The sequence below is a fragment of the Eumetopias jubatus genome, unplaced genomic scaffold (genome assembly GCF_037043125.1).
Source record: "Eumetopias jubatus isolate StellerSeaLion01/CBP00866 unplaced genomic scaffold, mEumJub1_p1.0 scaffold_5, whole genome shotgun sequence".
NCBI classification, from domain to species: Eukaryota; Metazoa; Chordata; class Mammalia; order Carnivora; family Otariidae; genus Eumetopias; species Eumetopias jubatus.
Window position 1 is genome coordinate 47076405 of NW_028274811.1, and position 26297 is coordinate 47102701.

The 26297-nt window shown below is 35.4% G+C and overlaps 1 protein-coding gene across 5 annotated transcripts in view; it reads left to right on the forward strand.

The window, feature by feature from the left end:
• The window catches only part of IPO11 (importin 11), a 194632-nt gene that overhangs the window by 71114 nt on the left and 97221 nt on the right, over positions 1 to 26297 (forward strand). For all 5 annotated transcript variants that reach the window (XR_003612426.2, XM_028123860.2, XM_028123863.2 and 2 more), the window contains 6 exons: positions 3022 to 3148; positions 10937 to 10970; positions 11518 to 11558; positions 12919 to 13035; positions 16648 to 16761; positions 22021 to 22136. Coding sequence is in view for 4 of the 5 variants with exons in the window: in XM_028123860.2 (XP_027979661.1) it covers positions 3022 to 3148; positions 10937 to 10970; positions 11518 to 11558; positions 12919 to 13035; positions 16648 to 16761; positions 22021 to 22136 (549 nt within the window). In the remaining variant the exon portion in view is untranslated. The remainder of the gene's footprint in view (positions 1 to 3021; positions 3149 to 10936; positions 10971 to 11517; positions 11559 to 12918; positions 13036 to 16647; positions 16762 to 22020; positions 22137 to 26297) is intronic.

Sequence of the window (26297 nt, forward strand, 5' to 3'; positions counted from 1 at the left end):
TGACTTAGCTGGTCATATCTAGTGTAGAATAAGACTTGTGTCTCTTAGAGTTGAAAAATAAAGTTGGTTATTTTTTTTACTTCAAATGTGAATTGTAACATGTATGAAGTATTTTATGTTAGGTAAGATAGTTTGCAGGAGGAAATTTTATACAAAGGTAAGGGAAATATGGAGATACCTGGATTCTAGAAAAAAATTGTGTACACAAGAAAGCCAGTTGGAGACTTAGCCGGGGCTAGGCCTGGTATAAGAAGTAGTCAAACACAAATAGTAGCTGTGAAGGGTGACCGACTGAATGCCTTGGGATCACACATAGCATACTGCAAGTCTGGGAGAGGGTAGATAGGATGGAGAGACACCATGGCAGAAAGCATTTGGATGCACTTTAGGCTTGTATTGGGTTGCCCCATTCAGTAGTACAGAGCTACCTGATGTTTAGAATTCTCATGTTTCATATACTTTTAGGCACTTCACTAATTTTAGGTACTGAACGGATGAAACGGAAGGGTAAAGTTCTTTCAGAGTTTTTATAATTTTTTTCTTAGTTTAGGATTAGAGACTTAAAAATTCCAAGAGACTTTGTTCTTGTTTTGAATTGTGCATTTCTGTTGATTTATTTCTGTAGATATGGTGCCTATCAGAATGCCTAGCATGTAGTCATAGATCAGGTAACATTTTTTTGACTGCGTTAATGAATGACTAGAAGGCTTCTATATAAATCTGGAGAGCTGGGGAATTGTAGAGTTGGAGATGATTTAAAAGTAATTTTGACCCCTCAAAACCAATATTACACTATGTTAACTGAGTAGAATTTAAATAAAAACTTTGAAATAAAAAAAAAGGAAACGAAAAAAATATTTTTGGCTAGTAAATAGCTATTTACCCATTCAGTCAGCGAATATTTTCAGTGGCTGCGAATTTGCCATGTCCTATAAAGTCTGTGGTAAGATGGGCTGTGACTCTGCCAGAAGTAAGCTAGAGAGCCTTTGATGTAGAGAAGACCTTCATTAGGTAGCTACATGTGCCTTTAGTGGGAACACTGTGGTTTGACTGTCCTTAAACCCTGGAGGCTATTTACTCTCGATCTGTGTTATCCAGTACAGTAGCTGCTCTATATGGCTGTTGAGTGCTTGAATTGTACCTAGTGCAACTGAGGAAATGACTTTAATTTTAACTAAAATTTAAATCGAAAAACTGAAGAATGTAAAATATGTATTGATTCCATGTTGAAATGATAATATTTTGCATCTACTGAGATAAATAAAAATGTTAAAATTTCACCTGCTTTTTATTTATTTTAATGTGGGTACTAACAGATTTAAAATTGCATATTTGGCTTGCATTACGTTTCTTCTGGACCAAGTTGATCTAGACCAGTATTTCTCAAAGTTTAATGTGCATATGAATCTCTTGGCAATCTTGATAAGATACACGTTCTGATTTAGGTTATGTGTTAAGGTCTGGGTCAGACTGTGTGATTTCATCATGCTTCCAGGAGATGATGCTGCTGGTCCAGGGAGCACATTTTTTTTTTTTAAGATTTTGTTTATTTATTTGAGAGGAGAGAATGAGAGAGAGCACGAGAGGGAAGAGGGTCAGAGGGAGAAGCAGACTCCCTGCTGAGCAGGGAGCCCGGTGTGGGACTCGATCCCGGGACTCCAGGATCATGACCTGAGCCGAAGGCAGTCGCTTAACCAACTGAGCCACCCAGGCGCCCCAGGGAGCACATTTTGAAGAACAAACTATCCTCTAATTTTAGAAGTGACTGTGATCTAAGTGAATTTAAGATTTGACCTTTCTGAGTTTCCTTCTCTTTATCTGGAGTGGAATGTTGAATGTAGCAATCTCCGAGATCTCGGTTCAGAACTGATAGTTCTGTGGGTTCTCCACTACACTGTGTACACAAGTCTTGTTTACTTGCACCTCTGTGACTTTGTTTAAACAGTCCCTGTTCCTTGAAATGGTATTTTTTCAGTTTTCTGCCCAAAATACTTTTTATCTTAAAGGCCGTTTAAATCCCATTTCTTCGTACCCACTCTTTTCTATCCCTTTTCTGAAATCTTATTATATAACTTTGCATTCTTTAATAATTTTAGGTGAGATAAACTTTTTGAGGGCAGGGAGTACTTAAACACATTGTTTTGCATCTTTAATGAGCAATTCTTTATGCTTAATCATGTTATAATGTTGTAATTTCCTAAAATATGTGGCATATTCATTAGCTTATTCCATTTATACCCTGAAACAGTTATCATCTCACTACTAAAATTTATATAGTATCAAGAAGAGACTTTGTGGGTGGAATTCTTATACATAGTCGTTTATAGCTTTATGGTTTTTCTCCTTGCCTAAAGAAACTTCATTGCCTTTAGCAAAGATGGTCATAGAGAAAGAAATGTGTATACATGTTACTGCAAATGTTTTACAGCTTTTAAAAAGTAGAACATTATTTTGATAATGAGTCACATTCTGTAATAGGGCACTTCTTAAAAAATTAGAGAATTTGCCTAAAATCAGTGTAGAAACCTGAGTATTTTATTTATTATTTATTATTTACTGAGTATTTTATGTAAATATAGAAATCTCTCATAGTGTTCTGGAAAACAATCTTTGTAAGATAAACAGAATTGGATTTGGAAAATTGAATACAGGAATTCCTTTATTACTACTTTTTTTAGGGCCTTTTCAGCCTTAGGTTTGGGACATTAGCTACTTATGCCGTTTCAGATTAACTGTTTTTGGTTACTTGAGGAACAGAAATGGACTTGTTTTTATGTACATATTTATGTTACAGTTCTTTAATTAGATTTGCAATATATCTGCCTATGAATTTTCAATTTTTGTAGATCAGAACTTTTATTCTTAGTATTTATACTGTGGCATGTGTAGAAGTAGCTTTTATGCTTATATAAAAAAATACAGATTGCTTCTTTACTATATTTAAAATTTAAATGATGAAATAAATGAAATAGGCTTTGTAAAATATTTATCATTTAAATTTCACGATTTTTCCTTATCCAGGTATAAGCCATTGCGACGCAGGGTGATTTGGCTCATCGGTCAGTGGATTTCTGTGAAATTCAAGTCTGACTTAAGACCCATGTTATATGAGGCAATTTGTAATTTGCTTCAAGATCAAGACTTAGTGGTATGTTCCTTCAGTGTTTTAAGACTTTTTTTTTTAATGAGTTTAACCTATGTTAAACTTCAAATTCAGACATGGTTTTTATATCTTCAAAACGTTGGTGGCCTTTCACTGTTGTAGCTGTTCCTTGGTGTGAGCAGTTTGATTCGAAGGAAGGAAGTCCCTTGATTACTATTTGTCCTTCCCATCAGTAATCAGTGAAAAAAATTAAGTAAACTCTACCTTTCTAAAATTTATAATTTTTTAGTGAGAATAAAAGAAGACACTGTTTTAAGATCCTTTTGTAGCCTACTTGTTTTTTTTCCTTAATTCAGGATAGATTTTATGTTCTCACATTTGGGGTTATGCCATAATCACTTTCATCCTTACTGTTGTTGATTCTTTGTCTCATTTTTGGAGGGTTTTTCGGAGTGTATTTGTGTTGTTTTTAACTTTGATTTTAGAATTGTTTCCTTTCAGACTTTTTATTTAGAGTGTTGATACATTATTCTTGATTTTTTTTTTTTTGTTACCGAAAACTTGATAATGGCTTCTTTGTTGCTTTATTCCCTTAAAAGAAGTATGTTTGCTGCTGTAATATTTAGGTCAGTTACTTTAAGAGTTCTTTTTATTTGTTTGTTTTTTAAGAAGTTCCCCGTTGTGTAGAATAGTCTCCCCCCCGCCCCGGGGTGCTTTATTTTATGCTCGAGTGAATATATTCATGACTTACTATACATTTTCTTTGTCCTGGGCTTAGATCTGAATTCCAGCATAGTCTTGGAAAGATTGAGTTTAGTTGTCTTTTCCTGAGTTTCAAATTATTTTTACATAAAATTAAGTGATTTCTCACCGCCCCCCGAATTAAGCTAATTTCTTGTTTAATCATTTCTTGGTATACTCCTTTTAAAAAATTTTTGAACGCATCCGATAACCCTGTTTTTCGGCAAAGGCTTGGGCCATACTTTTCTCGTTTTCACATGTGTACCACGATAACATAAACTACTTTTAATATTCAGTGAAGGAAAACATAATTAGAAAGGTAAACCTAGTGTAGAAGCTCAATATATTCCAAAGGCAAATAGAACTGATCTTTGGATTTTTTATTTAAGCATTACCTACTTTGTGTAAATAATTGAGAATTTACTCTAAATATCATACTGTAATTATTAAATATTTTAAACATGGGTAGTTATAAGGGAATCCAGTTTTATTTTACCATGTTTAAATTCTTAGAAGTTTATTAATAAAGCCTAGCTGTTTCTGAGATTATTATTTGCTGGATTGAGTTTACATTTGTAATAGCTTTAAAATAAAATACAAGTTTTAAATTTTTGTTCTCATTTGGAAACATATTTACTCTTCTTTCAGAGGTATCAGAGAGAAGACATTAAATGTTTTATGGAAGTGTTACAAAAGGATTAAATTTCAGCTAAGTTTTCTTTGGGAAATGAGAGAAATTTTTTGGATCTTGTACTCATTTTTAATGAATCAATTCAGAGAGAAATAAAGAGAAAAATGAGCTATTTAGTTCTGTACTTTAAAAGTGGATCATTAATCATATATGAGCAAGTATTACTGGAGCAAAAGGGTTTCATGGACAGGTAATTTGGAAAACACTGGGCTAAATATTCCAGTAGTTCTCTTTACTTGAGGACTGATCAGAACCTTTAAAATGAACATCTGCATTGTGACTATCCAAGATGACAATAAAGTAATATCCAAGAGATATACTTAGAGGAAATGCTGCTGTAGATTCAGCTCTTGCCCTTTTCCTGTATATCTTCTGGTGATTTCCTCTCATTTTTACATCTTCTACAGTTGTTTTATCCTGCCACCATTATTTTGTTATTAACTTCTTAAAACTGTGTTAAGTAAGACTGTTGGTGGGAATGCAAGCTGTTGCAGCCACTCTGGAAAACAGTATGGAGGTTCCTCAAAAAGTTGAAAATAGAGCTACCATATGACCCAACAGGCTGCACTACTGGGTATTTACACCACAGATACAAACGTAGTGATCCTAAGGGGTATGTGCACCCCATTGTTTATCACAGCAATGTCCACAATAACCAAACTATGGAAAGAGCCAGGATGTCCATCGACAGATGAATGAATAAAGAAGATGTGGTATATATATACAGTGGAATATGTGCAGCCATCAAAAAAACAAAATCTTGCCATTTGCAACGATGTGGATGGTACTAGAGAGTATTATACTAAGCAAAATAAGTCAATCAGAGAAAGACATGTATCATATGATCTCGCTGATATGAAGAATTCTTAATCTCAGGAAACAAACTGAGGGTTGCTGGAGTGGTGGGGGGTGGGGGGGATGGGGTGGCTGGGTGATAGACATTGGGGGAGGGTATGTGCTGTAGTGAGCGCTGTGAATTGTGTGAGACTGATGAATTACAGACCTGTACCTCTGAAACAAATAATACGTTTTATGTTTAAAAAAAAAAATAGTAGGAAGGGAAAAATGAAGAGGGGGAATCGGAGGGGGAGACGAACCATGAGAGACTGTGGACTCTGAGAAACAAAACTGAGGGTTCTAGAGGGGAGGGGGTTGGGGGCATGGGTTAGCCTGTGATGGGTATTAAGGAGAGCACGTACTGCATGGAGCACTGGGTGTTATATGCAAACAATGAATCATGGAACACTACATCAAAAAAAAAAACTCAGCTTTAAAGTAAACAGACAAACAAAAGACTGTTTAGTAAGGTACGAAGTTAATGTTGCACACTTTAGCCTTTTGATATATATAGGATATACTACTTTTATTTCAACTTGTGAGAAATGCTGGCTAATGACAGAAGATACTTTATACACATACATACGTAGACAGCGTGGTACAAACATACATATATACATACATGTACATGTGCATGTGTGGATAGGTAGGTAGATAGATATTGATGGATCAGAATGTTCTCTGGCTTTCAGAATCTCTATTCTCTTGCTTGAGTATTGCTGTTTCGGAGTTGGGATAGATTTAATCTTGAGCAACTGTGGTTGTCTGGCTTCCAGATCTTATGGCCATATTAATTTTAAGACTGGCTATGACAGAGTAGAAATAGTGCAGCAACTGGAGAAAGCAGCTTCTTCAGATAGTATAGGGCCCCATAAATCTTAGAATACAGAGACCAGGGACGCCTGGGTGGTTCAGCTGTTAAGCATCTGCCTTTGGCTCAGGTTATGATCCCAGGGTCCTGAGATTGAGCCCCACATTGGGCTCCATGCTCAGTGGGAAGCCTGCTTCTCCCTCTCCCACTCCCCCTGCTTGTGTTCCCTCTCTCGCTATGTCTCTCTCTGTCAAATAAATATAGTCTTAAAAAAAAAAAAAAGAAAGAAAAGGAAAAATTCAGTGACTAACATAACAAGCACCTATATCCTCACTTCCCAGTGTCCATATTTTCTTTGTAATAATTTTCCATACATATTTCAAATATTTAAGAAGTAAAGCCTTCCAAATGCAGTTGAATCTCTATCTTTCCACTCTCATTCTGTTGTGTTTTTATTGAGCAAAGGTTTTTAATTTTAGTGCAATCAGATTTCTGTTTTGTTCTTTTTGTTCGTTGTTTAATCCATTTCTTTACCCTTGGTTCTTTATCTAGAATTTATTTTGGAATGTGACAGGAACTGTGGTTCCATTTTTGTTATTTTTTTATAAGGACAACACTGGTATACATTATGCTATTACTGTAGTGCTATTCACTATAGTGAATTAGAGTGACTCAATTTTAGGTGAGGAGAACCTTCTTTTTGTACTACCCCAGATGATTACTAACCAGAATATTTTGATTAATATACTAGGCTTTTTTGATTTTTAAGGCCTTTGAGCCAGTTATGTCTTTAAATTTTGGAAATTACAAATTTTTTTTTGCAAGTTTAACTTCAGTTATTTATGCAGCCTTCAATACCATGAGCAGTAAGCTACTAAAAAATTAGCATTGGCATACTCTTACACCCTTATAAAAGGCTGTATGTAATGTGAATTTTGGTGCAACCGGAAGATTTATAGTTTGGAAGTAAGGTGGTGGGGTTGTCTCTTAAGCAAAGAAGTGGGCATTTTTATGGGCAGGCTGACTACCACTGTAGAAACAGCGAATTTTCAAGATGGAAAGGCAGTTAATGGTGTTAAGAACAGACTTTCAGTGGCATGTACAGAACTGCAGCAAACCCTGAGTGTACAGTGGGAGGTATAGCTGGGATTGGGCAGACGTATTTTAAGGGTGCATTGAAATTTTTTCCATTCTTGCGCCTTTCATGGACCTCCCATTTCTGCCACTCATTCTGTCTTACCATTTTGATTTTGTTTTTTTTGTTTGTCCATTATTTTTGTCTCAGAAACACTGCTATAGATTTTAAACTCGGGGGGTAGTCTTTGTCTTCACAGAATGAATTTTCAGTTACATTCAGTAAATATAATTTCCAAAGGAAATATCAACAAAAATCTGTGTTTGAGACATCAAATTATTAGGCCACTCTTAAACCAGAAGAAAGGAAACTTGAGTAAGTTTCCTGTAGTCAGTTTTAGGTTTACACTGGTATGTCTGGTGTTTAGAATATATGAAAATGAGCTTTAACCTGAAACTAATACAATGTTATGTGTCAGTTATATCTCAATTTTTTAAAGTAAAATGAGCTTTAGAATTTTTTTTCTTAAAAGGAGATGAATAAATTGAACATGATTTTTATCCTTTCAGGAAACTTACTTTACACATGTATTTCAGGAGAAATACATCAAATAGTATAATAGAATGATCTTGACTTTATGGTGGAGGAGAGCAAAAAAATTAGCATACTGGTAGCAAGTAGTAATAGTACAAATGTGTAGGGTAATATTTCTTATGTTAGTATCCATTATGCCTAGCATGGAGTCAAGCCTTAAATAATGTTTATTGAAAGAATTGGGAGATTGGGATAAAGAGAATGCAGGAATGGGGAGAGCTCTCTTAAATAGTTATGTTATGAAGTCATTATACTGTTTCTCTTTAGCATATTACTTTATTCTTTCCTCTTAACTTTATTTACATTTTCCTGGTGGTCTTCAGTCCCTGAGACACTGCCATTTCTTTCTGGCCCCTGCACCAGGCTGTATTAGTGTGTGGATGGCCTTTACTGTATGGGCAGGCTGTGGAAGCGGTGAGGCATTGAGCTAGTTCAGGTGTGAAATTCAGATTAGTCATTTTGACAGTTCTTCCAAGGGTCATTGTTACTGAAGCAGGGCATGTAAGTATCTGATTATTTTTTCTTTTACAGCAGTCCTCTTTGGCAGTAGGGCTGACCTCTGGTGTCTTCTCTTTCATTTCTCCTTTGTTCTCATGCTTTCTTGCGTCCCTCCAATGTTTCTTATACTTTGATGGTACTTCTTTGCCCCAGTAAAGGAATTAGCTTGTTAAATTTTCAGGAGTTTTCTGAGACTTCAGCGGGAGTTAGGATAGACTTGTAGGCTGAGTTCACGCAGTCTGGATCCATTTCTGGATACTTGGGATTTAATTCTTCTTCAGAGGGATTTAGTCTATGAAAAGTCATGTTTAGAATACTTTTTCTTTTCTTGCATTCACTAGCAAGTATTTACTGAACAATTAGTGTCCTAGGAATTGTAAGATCTCTTCTACTTCTGTCACATTCTGTAGCTCTTTATTCCATAAATTTGGGTTTTGACTTTTTCCCCATTACTTATGAATCACTGTGAAATTCATACTGTCTCTGTGGTAATTACTTCCTCTTTCTCTTATAGCTCAGGAATGGCTAATTTTGTTCTTATTTTTGTCATATTTTAAGTGTGCCTCTGTTTTCTTAAACTTTGTGAGCTTTTTGTTTTCCCTCCTAATTTGGCTTCCTGTTTTTGGAGTTAAACTAGAGTGCAGGCAAGTCATCTCATACCATTTCATCTCTTCCTCTCAATGTTAATAGTACACTGACTTCCCTTTGTTAGGTAGGAAAACACAGCTAGTGTTTATTCCGATGCCTCTTTTGGTTCCTGTACTTGTGTAGATGTCAGGGGTAAGAGTTAGGTGCATCTTTGGTCCTTTCGTGGGAAAAAAAATCAAGAGAATTAAATGTTAGAGTGCTGGCAGTTTGATTGCCATTTTTCTTTTTGGGAGCTTTTATGTCCTGTTGTCTGTGAATTTAATTATTTACACAATGCCGGCTGTATGCCTCCCACTGTACTAGATGTTGACAGTTTATTTTTTTACTTATTTTTATTTTTTTAAAAGATTTTATTTATTTGACAGAGACACAGCGAGAGAGGGAACACAAGCAGTGGGAGGGGCAGAGGGAGAGGGAGAAGCAGGCTCTCCCCGATGCGGGGCTCGATCCCAGGACCCTGGGATCATGACCTGAGCCGAAGGCAGACAGACACCAACGACTGAGCCACCCAGGTACCCGTAAATGACGACAATTTAAAGATGACCAGCCAGTCCATGTCCTCAAGGGGATTATCCTGTTCTTAAGGTTTTCAAGTTTGACATTTTTGTTGATAATTATTTAATATCTGGGTGTCTGTTATCCTTCAAGAATGTAAGTTCTCTGAGGGCAAAGACTAGATCTTTCTTAAAGCTTTTTTCTGCAGCATCCAACACATTGCCTGGGAGATAATAGTTCCTTATTGAATAGTTTTAATCACACAAGTATACCTTGTTTTCTTTAGGTCATTTCGTGGTAGACCGCTTGGCATGGTGCTTTGCACGTATTAGACAATCAGCAAATTTGTTACATCATTTAAAAGTCTGAAAATGTTCACATTGCCTTTAGAGATAGTGAATAAAAAGTAAAGGCAGGCAAGAAAACATCTGCACTGTAGGCTCTTGGATCTCTGGATTTGACACTAGAGTGCTTAACATTTGGTGAACATGCCTAATCAGCCTCTCAGAACTTCAGAAGCTCCTGTAAAATGGTGAAAACTGTTTCTTTGAAAAATGGCTGCCGAAAAAAAGCCAGTTGCTATTTCAGGTACAGTAAGTTGTAGCATCTAAGAAAGTAATGACTCTTAGCTGGGAAATGAGAATGTTTTGGGTATATTGTTTACGGAGTAGAATATAGACTTTAGTCATGGCTTGAGTTCATGTTACTTTCCATGGGAACTCTGGGTATAGTAGCCTGTGCCAGTTGAGCTGACCAAATCACAGGTTAACACTTGAAAGAAAATAATGGGGAGATTAAGATGTCCTGATGTGATTTGCCCAGGGAACATGCCAATAAACGAAGAAAATAAGATTTGGGAAGGTCAGGAGCTTGTACAAATCTTTATATATTTGTGAACTTTGGGATTTAGAAAATCTTGGAATACATCTTTGGATAGTTCGAGGATTTCCTGTAATGGAGGTTGCAGATGGGAATGTGTGTTCTTCCTCCTCCTCTTCCCTCCTCTTACTGCTTTTCTCCTCCCTCACTCTTCACACGGAACATCTTCCAGCTTCACCGGCACCCCCTTTGCCTGTCCGTCCTGTCTGATCTCAACCTTCTCTTTCCCAGTGGCAGCCCCTTCGTACTGTTCTCTCAGTCCCACCCTCTCTACACACTTCTGGCAAATTATTTTTTTCCTGGAAGCACCCCCTGGATTAAAGTCTCCTGAAATAAATTATGGGGAACTGAGAAGGATGGGACTTTTTACTTTTTCTTTTCAACTCTTCTTGTAAAGTAAGAGGAATATTCTTTTATTCCCAGATGACAATTTGCTCTGTGGCTTAAGCATTAACAAAAAGAGTAAAGAAAGTGATTTGGAATAAATTCTTTGGCCATTTGCTATTAATGATATTTAGTAGCTCTAGAATTATTAAAAACTAATAATGTACTTTTTTTTTTTAGGTCCGTATTGAAACAGCTACAACACTGAAGTTAAATATCCTTTAAAGAATTTAAAAATACTTCTTTGTGATGGGGCACCTGGCTGACTCTGTTGGTAAAGAGCATGCGACTCTTGATCTTGGGGTTGTGAGTTCGAGCCCCATGTTGGCTGTGGAGATTACTTAAAAATAAAGTCTTAAAAAAAATATACTTCATGAGTGCCTGGGTGGCTCAGTCAGTTAAGCATCTGCCTTCAGCTCGGGTCGTGATCCCAAGGTCCTGGGATGGAGCCCCGCATTGGGTTCCCTGCTCAGCGGGGAGTCTATTTGTCTCCCTCTCTCTCTGCCCCTTCCCCTACTTGTGCTTTCTCTCAAATAAATAAAATCTTTTTTTAAAAAAATACTTCATTGTGAAGAATTTTATTTTTTTTGTTTTTTTGTTTTGCATTGTGAAGAATTTTAGCAACACATTTAAATTATTAGTTTTTTATAAAATTTGTTAGTTTAAAATGTAGTTTTTGAATGGCTTATTTATTTGGTTTTTAGACATATTTTATTTGGATATATCTCATATATTCTCACTATTCCTTAACTACTCTTTACCTGTGGATGATTTTGAATTTAGAACAGATCAGTTTCTACCGGTAAGAATATTTATTTTTAAGATTAATAACAATTTCTGCTTATGTCCTTTGAATATTAAGTGTTACTTTATAACTGAAATTATATGTATCTGTTATTGATTAAAGCCAAATTTAAAAGTATGTTGGATTATTTTGGAAGTAATTGTATTGGTAATTTTGACTCATAGCTTTATTTTTATTCTGCTTATTTTTGTTTAGCTATCTTATAACTGTTTTGGAGTTGATAAACTTTTTTTCTTTTTCGCAATTATAAAACATTTAGTTTCATTTTATCTGTGTCTGTTACTTTTACTCCTTAGGTTATCCTCATCTGTTTGTTTGTTGTGAGCCACTCAGGTGCCCTGATAGTATTGATTCTTAAGAAGACTGTGCAGGGGCCTCTGGGTGGCTTAGTCGGTTAAGCATCCAACTTTTGGTTTCCACCCCGGTCGTGATCTCAGGGTGGTGAGATCAAGCCTGGAGTCGGCCTCCGCGCTGGGCATAGAGCCTGCTTAAGATTCTCTCTCCCTCTGCTGCTCTTCTCTCTCTCTCTCTCTCTCACAAAAAAAAAAAAAAAAAGACTGGGCAAGAAGAAAGTTAATATGATAAAATGTCTATCTGTACTTCTTGTGTAGGTCATACATGGAGAAACTTGTAGAGCCAGGTTTTTCATTAGTAAAAGAATCATTAGGTATTTTTGGATGAAATAAATATGTTTTCAAAATCTTCCTAAAAGTAAGTAAACTATCTGAAAGGTCAGACGTTTGTTTTATGTAAGTATCTGGCATCCTGTGATTTGTTAATTCCTACTGTAATTTTGTAACATAGGAAAGAGTTAATAGCCAGACATGGGATACTTGTTTTCTAATTCCTAATAATATTGTGTCATTCTTTGAGTAACATATCTGTACAGAAGTTGATACCTCCATGCAGCATATGTTAAGGGCCACATCAGAGAGCTGGTATGTGAGTATAGTTATTGATACTCCTTTTTGCTTTAATGAGTAGAATTTGCAAAACAGAACATTCTGTGATTTGCAACAGGCATATATGGAAGGGCAAAGACAAGAGAGACGCTGTTAGCAGTTTAGTTAGCGGTATAAAGTGTAAACACAGTGTAGACACAATTTTCCTCTGAAAACATTATTATGTTTGTGGATGAATTAAATTCTAAAATGGACCCATTGAGCAATAATAAAGAAAAAAGAATCACCGTCCTAAATATTGGCAACTTGAACAATTTGAAGTTATTTAGGTAATGCTGAGGTTTTGGTTGATTGCCGTTTATTGCTTTGAGATTATGATTTAATTTTCTTAATTCTGTTTGTGAAGATATCTGTGTTTCTGTTCTGACCCCCCTTTTATTTCTGTTTCCCTGCAGTATTTGGAAACCATGTTCACACTACTTTTTCAGCTACTGCAGCAAGTTACAGAATGTGACACAAAGATGCATGTTTTGCATGTCCTTTCTTGTGTGATTGAAAGAGTCAACATACAGGTAAATTTGTTGTAAAACATTAAAATAAGTGTCAGAGAGGTGAGTAGAGTGTGTGTGGAATGCATTAATGTTTTTGCTTTATGTACATTGTTTAAAAGTTAAATATGCATTAAAATGCTTATAACCTATATGGTTGTGATCAGTTATATTGATGTGTACTTGAGTTTTCAAAAAATGACTTGGAAAGTTAAAATCTAAAATTTAAAAATGGGATCAGTAATATAAAAGTGTTTATAATGCAGAATTTTATCTCTCTTAGTAAATGTAGTTTATACTTAATAAAACTTCTTAAAATTCATTGTGTTTGAGGACATAGCCACACGTGTGTCAGCAGATGCAAATATTCTCAGAGGTCAATTATTTTCACCTTCAAAATTAAATATGTTTTACAGTTTGGTCTACATTATGTACATGTTTAGTTTAATATAAAAAAAGATTATGTAAAGTTTTCAACAGGTATATTACTATTAAACTGTTAAATTATTCAGCTTCTCTGTCTCCTAATTGTGTGAAAAATTGATAATCCAAGAATCTTCCCTCTAATTATCCTAGTAATTTCTCATATCCTAGTTCACCAGTGCATATCCTTGTTTGAAAAGTACTGAAGTAAATCTCTGAGATACAAGGGAAGGATAACTGAGTTCATATCTACAGATTCGAAGTGTGTTCCTGGATCTTTTAGTGAATTCTGATACCTTGAGCTTGTTTTTCAATTCTGAAGCAACTGATGAGAACTGCTGTCAGTTACTGGATAAGGACAAGTTAAAAATGTCTGTGCTAAGTCATTTGCATATATTTCTCATTAAATCCTCACAGAAACCTTTGGGTGAGAATTGGAATTTATTATCTCAAATAATTTGAGATTTTTAAGGAATTTGTTAAAGTACATACATCTTAGTGGTGTTACCGATACAGTCACCATGCAACTCCAGAAGTTTTGCGTCTCTGTTAATCACTTGCAGCAGATACAGATCCGAGTGTATTATCTTACAATTTTCTTAGCACCTGGGATTCTTGTTACATTAGTTACATTATTTCATTTTGGTATTGGCTTCTAAAGAATATGGAGAGATTTTGATCACACAGATAGTTAATGGAAGCTCTAAAACTCATTTCAAGTGCCTATCTCTGCTATTTAGTTTCGGTAAGGTCTTTAACTTTGTGTCATTGTGTATAGAATAATAAAGATGATTTTGAAATCACCAAACTCACAAGGTTTCATAAGTATGAAATTATTATAAATGTGCAGTATACTTTTAGATCATTATACAAATGCAATAAATTGTTCATTTAAAAAAATTGATTTTAGAAACAAGGGTTAGCCATTTTTTATAATCTTTTAGATATCATCTGGCTAATGGAAATTTATTAAAGATCTCTTTTTGTGGTAATGAATTTTCTTACCTACATCTTCCCAGCTCTCTTAATCTTTTTACCCCAGGTTGAAATTCCTCCTGCTTAGTAAACGTGGAAGTGCTTTTGTCCTTTTATGCATATTTGCCTTTCAGAACACAGATAGCGTCAGCAACTCAGGTGACTCTGTCATCAGTAACTAATGAGACAGAGTTATCCAGTAGTAGTTCCTGTTTTCAGAACCCGGGTAGGAAGTGATTATGAAAAGTGTTTTCAGTAGTCTGATTGTTAACACAGCTCCCTCATTTATATATCATTGATCTATCCTTTGTGTGCTAAATTTCATTTTCGTCAATAAAGAATAGTTTGAGCCATCTTACAACAGTGAGATGACACATAATGGTTTAATTGTGAAGTTTCAGTGAAGTTGCCATCTTAATACTATTCAGGTGCAATTACTTAAAAATTACATTTTCTCTGCTCTTTGAAAAAGTAGCTGAAAACTTAAAATTAAATTATTCCGTAGCAGCGATCCCATAAATACATAGAAAAAATAGGTAATCATCAGGTTTGGGTGTCAGGCAGACATTCTTTAAACTTACATATTTCTGAAGAAAAGGACAAAATTAAAGGGCCTGTGTGAAATATTAAATATTCTGTGAAAATTAGATCTAAAACATGAGGTATCATTGGGTACTTCCTTTTTTAAAATTCCCTTTGGATGGAACCCTTGTTAAAACATTTGTTAGGCTCGGGCGCCTGGGTGGCTCAGTTGGTTAAGCGACTGCCTTCGGCTCAGGTCATGATCCTGGAGTCCCGGGATCGAGTCCCACATCGGGCTCTCTGCTCAGCAGGGAGTCTGCTTCTCCCTCTGACCCTCTTCCCTCTCGTGCTTTCTATCTCTCATTCTCTCTCTCTCTGAAATAAATAAATAAAATCTTTTTTAAAAAAAAAAAAACATTTGTTAGGCTCTCACATAACTTGATTTTCACATTTTCAGTAACATGTCAACAAAGGAAAGTGGATACCTAATAAGACTGTACTTCTCATAGTATTCCCCTGCATTCTGTTTTGTTTTCTTTTTGAGTGGAGGTGCTGAAAGATGAGTGCATGTAGTGTACTTTTCATCTCATTTCTATTAAGCTGATAGTTTAGTTTCTTTTATAGCCTGATGTCTAGATAATGTTCTTAATTCCAAGTGTTTTATTAGATGTTGAGCAAATAGTTGATACTGGCCTACCCTAAAAAGCCATAGAATATAACCATTTTCAGAATTATGTATAGGCAATATTTTTTTTCTATGTATATTTTCATTGACATATTTCAGCAGTAAATAATACCCATATATCCTTCATCTAGTTTTATCAGTTACTAACATTTTACTGTATTGCTCTTTTTTTAATCTATGTGCATATACAAATTGTTGCTGTTAAACCATTTGAATTTTAGTTTCAAGTCTCGTGGCACTTCACCCCAAAATATTAGACTTCTCCTCTTTTTTTTTAATTTTTTAATTTAAATTTTTAATTTTTTTTAAAGATTTTATTTATTTGACAGAGAGAGACCAGCGAGAGAGGGAACACAAGCAGGGGGAGGGGGAAGGGTTTTAATTCCTACCTTATCTATAATTAATAGCATATACTCCCTTTGTGCCCTTCCTTGAAAGGGTTCTCACTTGAATATCAAAACCAAAATCATTTTATTTTCTGTGTCAGTAGAATATGCTGTTATATACTGTTTTTAGTTAAGTATGAATGAGTCAGGTCGTTTGAAACCTGTGGTTTTACATACTAATTGTCCTGCTTTTATAAGCTAATTGGAGTGATCTTTAAGATAGAACTTAGCAAGATTAAGTGCTCAATAAATAATAGTATGAGTCAAAATTTGAAAGTAAGGTGATACTAATAGTCTTATAATATTTTTTTCAATTTTACTTCCCTGAAATATTTGGGCAAACATTTAACTTGTCTTTCTGTAGCCTCCGTTGTATCCTAAGGGGCAAGAAATTCTACATATTTTTTTACTACCCTTTTAGTGTATGATTTTTATATTTATTCTTTAAAAATATTTACCATAGAGCTGTATGTTTTTGTGTAATATCTGATTTATCTTTAAAAAGATATATGTGTAATACATTTCATTTAGTAAATATTAAGTATTTCCTGCCTGGGACTTAATAGTGTTGTGTCATTGTTTCTTGAAGGAAATTGCCTTCTTTCCTAATACAGTTCTTTTGCTTCCCTACTTCTGTTGTGATAGATACGACCATATGTAGGATGTCTGGTACAGTATTTGCCTCTTCTTTGGAAGCAGAGTGAAGAGCACAATATGTTGAGATGTGCTATTCTGACAACCCTTATTCATCTTGTTCAGGTAAGTTACTTCCCAGTTTCTTTGGAAGTCTAATTAACATGCAGTGTTAGTTTCAGGTGTACAACATAGTGGTTGGCCAGTCCTGTACATATCCAGTGCTCACACAGTAAGGGTTGTTAACACCTGTCACTGTACACTTTGATTACAGTATTACTGACTATATTCCCTATGGTCTACTTCTCATCTCTGGGACCTATTTTTTTTTTAAATGGAAGTTTGTGCCTCTTAATCCATTTTTTATATTTCACCAGTCCTCTTACTCACCTCCCCTCTGGCGACCACCAGTTCTCTGTATTTAAGATTCTAGGGTTTTTGGCTTTTTTTCTTTTTTTTTTAAAAATTATTTATTGTTTGCCTGTGGTTTATTTTAATGTAGTAAAAGGCCTCTCACTTTATGTCTTTTTCATGTGTGATCTAAACCGTTTTAAAAACTACTGTGTGTTGACTTTGGACTTTTTATGACATCTGGAAAATACTCTCTACTTTTTTTTTTTAATTTAAATTCAGTTAGCCAACATATAGTACATCATTAGTTTCAGATGTAGTGTTCAGTAATTCATCAGTTGCGTATAACACCCAGGGCTCGTGACATCACGTGCCCTCCTAAATGCCCATCACCCAGTTACCCCATCCCCTTCAGCATCCTGAAGTTTGTTATCTATAGTTAAGAGTCTCTCATGGTTTTAAAGACGTTTTCTTTCATGGATGTAGCGGTCTCCCGTGGGGATAGACTCATGATTTGTGCAGTCCATTGTACTTTCCATGCACTTTCCTTGGTATTGAGGGCTTTTTTGCATAAATTTACTCTCCATTTTCACTCCTTTTTTGTGATTTAAAATAAAAAATTTCCCTTTCATCAATTGGGAAGGTAGGGAAACAGATGACTTACTTCTGAAGGAAAGAGTGAATATGATTTTGGACATCTTGACTTTGAGGTGTCGGGGTTGTGCACAGGGTAGAGAAAAATATAAAATTTCAGAGTGAACCGGACTGTGTAGGTGTCATTTGAACGGGTATAGTGAATTATATTCTGATGGTGAGAGGATAGAGAGGGAAGAGCTTAATGCCAAGTCTGAGAATATCTGGATCCACATGTGCTCGAGTGGTTTTTATTGGCCTTGCCCCGAAGCATGATAGATTTTCCAGTGGGGAGATCTCTAAGTTAATAGTTACTACTTGACAATTTTCTAGTAAGTTAAAAATTGGGGTTTTTAAAAAACCTTTCTCAGGCACCCTAACAGTTTTTTTGAATATTTGTGGATGAGTTTTACAGTTATAAAGTCCTACATAAGGCAGTTTCAGATAGATGAATAGTGATACAAAAATTTTTTTAAAGCACTTTCTTTTTAATAACTGTCTCATGTAGCATCTCTTCTTATCTACCATTTAATTCTTGGGATCTTCTGTGACGATTATGTCCCTTTTACAGAGGAGGCTACAAAGGCTAGGATATGGTTACTGCTCTCATAAGTAACAGAACCAAGAGTGATCCCACATTTTTTGCATTATATCTCTGCCAGAATGTGTTTTCAGGTTCAGTTTGAGAGTTTTGTGACCGAGGTGTGAAAAAAAGCAGCGTCTCTTGTTTCCTTAGGCAGTGTCACCTCAGGAAGTGTTAGGAAGCCAGAGTAACCTGCAGGGAATGTTTATAGAGTATATTGTAGGGCCTTTTCCTTTAATCATGACTGTTCTGTACCCTGTGTTTCTGTTTAGGCCAAAGGTGCAGGGTTCCAGCCAAGTGGTCATCCACCCTTCTTGAAGAAGGCCTACAACGTTTAATATTAAAATTGAGACTGTAGCTTAAAATGTGTTTTTCAGTCATATGAGATTATACTAAGGGTTATTGTTCAGTTGCATTTTGTAGATAACACTGCCATCCTTGAGCTTTTCAAACAACAGGGAAACATTAGTGTATTTGTATGTTTTTGTTTTCATTTCATTTTTTACATTCTGGGAACCCAGGCTAGTAGTCTCTGACTAAAGAGATCATCCTTTGATCCTTGACCACTTGCTTTTGTTATTATTATTTTTTTGTAACCTGTGAAAAATTTGAAGCATATACAGAAAAAGGAAGAACAGTATAATCAATCAGTCCTTAGGTAACTATCACCCAGCTTTGAGAATCATCAGTGTTTTGTCTATATAAATTTAGGGCACTGAAAAGCTGATTGTGAGGGTTGAAAATGTATGGGAAACTTACTAATTGTGACTTTTTCCTCTAGGCTATAATCTACCTGGGTTGTTTTGTAGGGGATGATCCACGTTTTTTGAGGTCTTTCCTCAGTAAAAAAAATCTTCCAGTTCCCTGTCTCTTGCATGTTTACAGCTCCCTGTTGTCATATAGTATCGCTCCTTTTGATTACCTGGTGTCTCCCTCTCTCATTGTCTTGAGAGCATTTGCTTTACCTTTTCAGAGGATCGAACAGGGCCAGTGGTTTGTTTGTGGACTTGCATGAAATCTTGGCATCAGGATTTGTGAACACTTTGTGGAGGCCCTCTTAGTTTTCATACCTGACCTTTAACCTTCCCCTTCCCAAGCCGAAGTACCTGGCACTACCAGTTTTTGAGTTTTTTGGTGTTTCTGTAATGTAAATCAGGCTGCTTCTTGCCATTACTTTACTGCTGGCTTCGAGCTTTGGTTTTCCTTGGTTTTCCAAATTTGCTAAGTCAGTTACCACTTGTCTTTCCAGCTTTTATTTTTTCTTATGCTGTCTTTGTACTTATGGTTATAGGTCTTGAAGGCACATCCTCCTAGTTTCTTTCAGTGGTTCTGCATGCATTAAATCTGTCAGCTTTCTCCAGATGTTCACATAATATTGCTAATGCTGAGTTGTTTGGTGTAGCTGGAACATAGTACAGAGCTTGGGTTTAGGGTCAGGAAGACCAAAAGAACATCTCCTGAAGTTTGGAGCAAGGAGTGTTATTTTTATTTTAGAAAGGTAATCAGACGAGATCGGGTGCGTTCAGAGTGGTATGGCCGTAGACATAAAAAGGTAATCAGGGTGCCAGTGGGGGCAGGGTTTGGAATGGAGTAAAACTAAGGTCAAGGAAAGTAGTTGCAGACTTTCTGTTAACCATGAAGGAGATGATGTAGATCTGAAGTAAAAACTATAGAAAGAAGGGAGAAGATTTGAAAAATGTTAGACAGAATGAAGGATTGTTTAGATGTTGGGTGAGTAAGAAGAGGAACCAGGAGGTGGTTGAGATAGCATTTAGCACTAAGTAGATAGTGGTTCAGGTCACTTGAGTTTGGAAATGCAGGGAGAGGAACCAATTTTAGGAAGACAGTGAGTTGGTTCAGTGGTCCATTTAAGAGTTTGAGCTGGCTTCTGGTTGATGATGTCCTGTAGCTATTCACTGTGTTTGGTGTTCAGAGATTGAGGGTTGAAGGTAACAGATTTGGACATTTTCAGCATGCAGATGGCACAGGAGAAGGCAGTCAAAAACAATACCCTGGGGAATGCCAATATTTAGGGGGTATTCTTTTTTTTTCCCCCTTAACCTAAAAAAAAATAATAAGTATAAATTCACAGGCTGTTGCAAAGATAGTACAGAGCATCCTTCACCTCATTTTCCCTTTTGTCTTATATAATTATAGTATAGTATGATTTCTGCCCCTTGAAGCATTTCTGATAATTTTAATAACTGTTGAATTTACTTTTGAGCTTTTGTAGTATTGTAGACAGTGTCCTCTTGTGATTATTTCGTAGTGTTGCAGACAGTGTTTTGTAGTTTATAACTGTGGGTCAAGAGAATGTTCAAATTTATTTAAAACTGACTATCTGGGATTGGACACATTCTTCAGGCCATTAGACTACAAAGGTGAATGTCTTCAGGCTTTGACCCGAGAGAGTCTTACATGTTTAGCAGTTGCTTACTTTGATATGTCTAAAGCTAGCATCTTGTGCTTATTGGATGTGTGCTAAGTAAGTAGATGGATTCTAAGTTTTCTAGGAAATTTTAAGTCTACTTGATAATAAAAATGAACTTGACTGGTTTATCTTAATGTTCTTTGTGTTGTTCTATTAAAGATTGAATTGTAGAGACTAAAATTAAAGTAAATTTTAAAATCCAGTATACTACTTTGTTAATTGTGACATTTTAATAATTCTCTTTCTTTAAAAACATCTTTAATGAGGTCTTTCAACTGATTTTTAGTTACAGAAAGGGTCAACCTTTTTAAAGGATTAAACTTTATGTATTTCCACTGAGGTAGCTGCCCCACTAATAAAGATGGAACTCAGTATAAGATAAATACATGTAGAATTTGTTGCACTGTAATTTATTATAAACTGTATTGATATTTGAATTATTTCCTAAATAAGGGAGGTGTTTGATACTTTATTGGTTTCCTTTCTGTGTTTATCAGATTACAGAGATTATTATGGATCAGAAATTGACTTTTTATCCATTTCATTTTCTTGTAGAGCACTTAGACTTAGTGTGCTTCCCTGAGTCAACCTCTGTAAGACAGTTACTAGGCAAATTAGAACTTGAGATAAAACCCCCTCTTCTTCCTCCATCTTTGTGTTCCTGGGTCAGTAATACGAGCAAAAATTGTTCATTTAAAAAAAAAAAAAAGCTTACAAAACCAAAGACAGAATCTCCTCCTTTACCCTCTTCCAGCATCCTTTTCCTGTTCCCATATTTAATTAGTGTTAATTTTTTCTATATGCTCCCTAGAAACATTTTTATGCATATATCTCATATGCATATAGGTAGATATTTTAAAAAATTCTTGGACCTTGTGCAATTGTTATACACACACTTTGCGCCCTTTAAATCCAGTTAGTAATTATTTTTGAGGTTGTTTTCATTCCATGCCTAATCCTTTTTCATTGGCTGCTCAGTATTCTGGAATATGAATGTACTGTGATACAGTTATTTTACTGATGAACATTTTGATTGGGTTCATTTAGAGATGATTTATAGAATTTAATATAGCAGTGTTAGTACTTCTTAAGTAGAGAAGAGAAATTATATGTGGAATCTCTTAAAACGAACAGATGTTTATAGCCTTGGTGCATATGGTTTTATTACCATTAGGCAATTGAATAGTATTTTTTTGCTACTTGCTGTTCAGTTGTAAACAGAACTAACCTTGTTTTAGAAGTGCTGTAGTTAGGACCATCCCAGAAAATCTCATTGATTTATTTTTTATAAGTTTGTTTTAGGACCTTTTTATATGATAGGTTATTTTTTTGGTGGGGGTGGGATCTTAGAGTGTCTTATGTTAAGTTTTATTTATACTTCCCATAGGGATTAGGAGCAGACAGCAAGAACCTGTACCCTTTCCTGCTCCCAGTTATTCAACTGAGTACAGATGTTTCCCAGCCTCCACATGTTTATCTTCTGGAAGATGGTTTAGAATTATGGTAAGAGGAAAAATTTGATACCCTGGACTCCCCCCCTCCCCCTGCAAGCCTTCCATACTCGTGCCAATAAAGCAAAGGTCATGTAACAGGGCTTAAAAATTCAGCATTTAAAAATAAAAACATGAAATCACTTTCCCTGAACTGGGTAACATAATAGCTCCATCTATTCTTGGCAGCTGTCACTCAGTGTAGGCTCTTAGTAGTCAAAGTTCAAAGGGCAAATTTCAGTAAGAACTTGGCTGCATTTAATATTTGTGAATTTGAAATGTAAAATGGGAGAGCGCAATAAATTTTCAAAACTAAAAATGACTTAAAACTTGCAGCCTGTTAAATGGGATGTTTTGGGGGGTATTGCGTTATTTTTCAGCCTCTTACTACCTTACCCAGTAAGTACTGAGATACTATACCTCGGCCCCAAATGCTGAGGCTACTTAGTCTTGACTTTGACTTATTATTTTACCAAGTGAGTAGTATGTCGTGTTGAAAAGTAAAAAGGAAAAACTCTGTTTCTGAGGTGGATCCGTACCACAGACCTGTAGCAACTGGCCACTATGTAAGGAACTGTGCCAGAACATAGAAAATCCTTTTGCTTTACTAAGCTTATCTTATGCATAGCAGCAATTTTCTGCAGGGCCAATTATAATACAGGAAAGGCTTAAACATTCTGATATATAAACTGACTTGAAATTAAAAAACGAAAATCAAGAAATAACCATAGAAAAAGTGAACATTTCTGGTTTTCTTTCTTCCTCCTCTCCCTTCCTCCCTTCATTCCTTCCTGCCTTAGTGTTTTCTTAGATGTTTAGAAATGAACATTTTTTTGATTTCTAGAATTGGTGCAAATTATAGATTTGCAGAATACTACATGAACAGTTTTAAAACAGGTAGATACTCGGGGCGCCTGGGTGGCTCAGTCGTTAAGCATCTGCCTTCTGCTCAGATCATGATCCCAGGGTCCTGGGATCGAGCCCCGCATCGGGCTCCCTGCTCCGTGGGAAGCCTGCTTCTCCCTCTCCCTCTCCCCCTGCTTGTGTTCCCTCTCTCGCCGTGTCTCTCTCTGTCAAATAAATAAATAAAATCTTTAAACAAAATAAAAGTAAAACAGGTAGATACTCAATTCACACGTTCTGGGTTTCTCATGTTTTCTGGGTTATGTTGTTTGAACTTAAACGACTTTGGATGGTTTGATTGCAAATTAGCATGTGTTGAATCCTTTTATATTCATATGTTTTTATTTGTACAGGATGGATTACTCTAGATCAGATGTTGGCATACTTTTTCTATAAAGGAGCAGACAATAAGTATTTTAGGCTTTCCAGGCTACGTGTTCTCTTATCCTAACTATTCACCTCTGTTGTTTTCATGCCAGAGTAGTCACAGATAGTATGTAAGATGGCTGTGCTCCGGTAAAACATCATTTACAGAAGTAGAGTGTGGGTTGAATGTGACCCATGAGCTACAGTGTGCCAATCCCTACTCTAGGTTATAAATTAGAACATCAGTCTCTGGCACATTTCTGTAAACATGTATCTGTATGATGTTAACTATTAGAAAAACTAAAAATATTAGCTATAGTAATGAGATAGACTCAGATACTTAACAATATATTAGCGTATATGTATATATATATTAGTAGACTGAGTATATTAATGTGTTTATTAAAGGTCTGTAGATTTTTTTAAGGATTACATGAACAGGTAATAATAAAAGTCCTTGCTCTGTTAATAGTGATCTTTTTAGTTATATGTAAACAAAATGAAATCATTAGAATACTTGAGAATTTTTTTTGCTTTTGTTTTTGTTTTGCCAAATTGCAAAGAGTACAAAGAAGTTAATTTGGCCTGTGGAGATAATAGGAGGGGTTTCAGTAAAATGGTAAGAATAAGTTAGAATTGAAATTATTTAAGTACAGACTGTGAGCATTGACAACTTCGGGAGCATTTACTATGAAGAGGAGTGTAGAAATTGGGCAGCAGTTGGCTGGTGTGGGGGAATGCAGGGTCTGGAGGGTTGGATGAGCCTCAAGAGTGATATAATTGGAGGCAAGAAGGGATGGGATTTAGCCTATGTAGGGTTTTTTTGTTTGTTTGTTTAAATAGCATCGGGGATACTTCATTTTAACTGGAGGCAGGAAGATGGATTTTTGTATTACAGTGGGATGAGATAGGAAGGTGCTCGATCAAATAGATACATTTTCTCAACTAAATGTGAACTGTAGCCATCAGCATGGTGTTAACGGCTGGAGTTGAAGTCTGTATAAGATACGAGGGATTTGTGGAGAAAAAAGATGTAAAATAATTATCTTGGAAAATGGGAATTTGAACTTACTAGGGATAATCAGTAGCAAGAGATGTTTGTGGTCATATATACCAAGTAAAATTCTTCAGACTGATTATGTGGGTTTTTTTCCCCATCAAGTTTATTCCCTCATTCTTGATCTAACATGCTAGAGACTTGTCAGTGTTAACTAGTCTTCTCAAAGAACCAACCTTTGGATTTGATTCTCTTTGTTGTATTTTTGTTTCCTGTTTATTAATGCTCTTATATTTATCATTTCCACTTTCTACTTTAAGTTTTTGTCATGTGACCTACCTTCTGAGATTCGGTTCGGTAATTTTTTTTTCTTCTTTCCTAATATGAACATGTAATACTATAAAATATTTTTAAGCAGGATTTGAACAGACCTTGCATTTGAACAAACCTGCATAAACAGGTTTTTTGTTTTTTTTTTTAAAGGAAGTGTATAGGGTAATGGAGACTGGTCAACAATAAGCATCAGCTATATACCATTAATTGTAATATGCTCTTCATTATTAAAAAAAAACAAAAAAAACTAGTTTGATTGCCTTTTGCCATCCACTTACGAGATTTAGAACCTTAAAAAAAAAAAAACCCCAAAACCTCTCTCTTTAAAAAACTGATTTCCTGAAATAAACTTTTCTTGCTAGGGTGAATTCTACTTTTAATATGTCATACAAGTCTGTTTTCTGGTATTTTATCAGATTTTATTTTTTCCTTTAATTATAAATGAGTTGGATTGACAGTCCATATTTTGTGATACTGACTTCATATCACTGTCATGTTTCTTTTACCAATTTACCAGTTTTTAAAAGTGATTTTCTTTTTCATACTGGAGTGATCTCTGTAATACAGTAACTCAGATGATTTGAAAATTTAGTGATAAAGGGAACTGAAAATGGATTCATGGCAGTGGCTGGGGAGTCATTCATAGTTTGGTAATATTCTGAAATTGTTTCTTAGTTGTTAGTTTATGCATACTTGGGTTTTGATTTTCCATGTCTGTTACAGTTTGGGTACTTAATACCTTAAGATACTAATAAAAAAAAACCCTTACATTCATTTGCCTTATCTCTGTTATTTGCAGTTTTATTTTTGTCTTACCTCTTTTTAAAGTACATTTATTAGAGATTTTTCTTTTTATTAATGAATGTGAAAGAAGTACATGTTAGATTTTATGAGTTTTCCTATGTTTCTGTCCTTTTATTACTTTATTTCTCCTTCAGATTTTTTACTTTCCTACACATAGCTGGGTATATTTTCTTAAAGCTATAAAAAATTGTTACTTTATTACCTTTGTTTTTCTCAAGTGCTAAAACATGTAAAGCTATGAATTTGTCTTGGCTTATAACTGCCTATTTCCCTAAAGTCTTGATATATAATGTCCTGTTTTTTATTTTGGTGGTAGCATTATGGATTTTTTTTTTTAAAGATTTTATTTATTTATTTAACAGAGAGATGGAAGGAGAGCACAAGCAGGCAGAGTGGCAGGCAGAGGGAGAGGGAGAGGCAGGCTCTCCGCCGAGCAGGGAGCCTGACGTGGGGCTCGATCCCAGGATCCTGGGATCATGACCCGAGCTGAAGGCAGCGGCTTAACCGACTGAGCCACCCAGGCGCCCCAGCATTATGGATTTTTAATGTCTCCTTTGACTCAGTCTCATTTATTTTTTGCTGGTACTAAAGTATATGATTGAGGTCTGGACTTATTGCATTGTAAATACAACATATCACTTGCTCAATTTTTTAAAAATTAATATGAATTTTAATGACTATAGGCTTTGCTTTTGTAGCATATTCATATCAATAGTAATGATGATATAAAAGATGCAGACTTTGTTCTTTCTAACTAGTGGGTTGTATAGT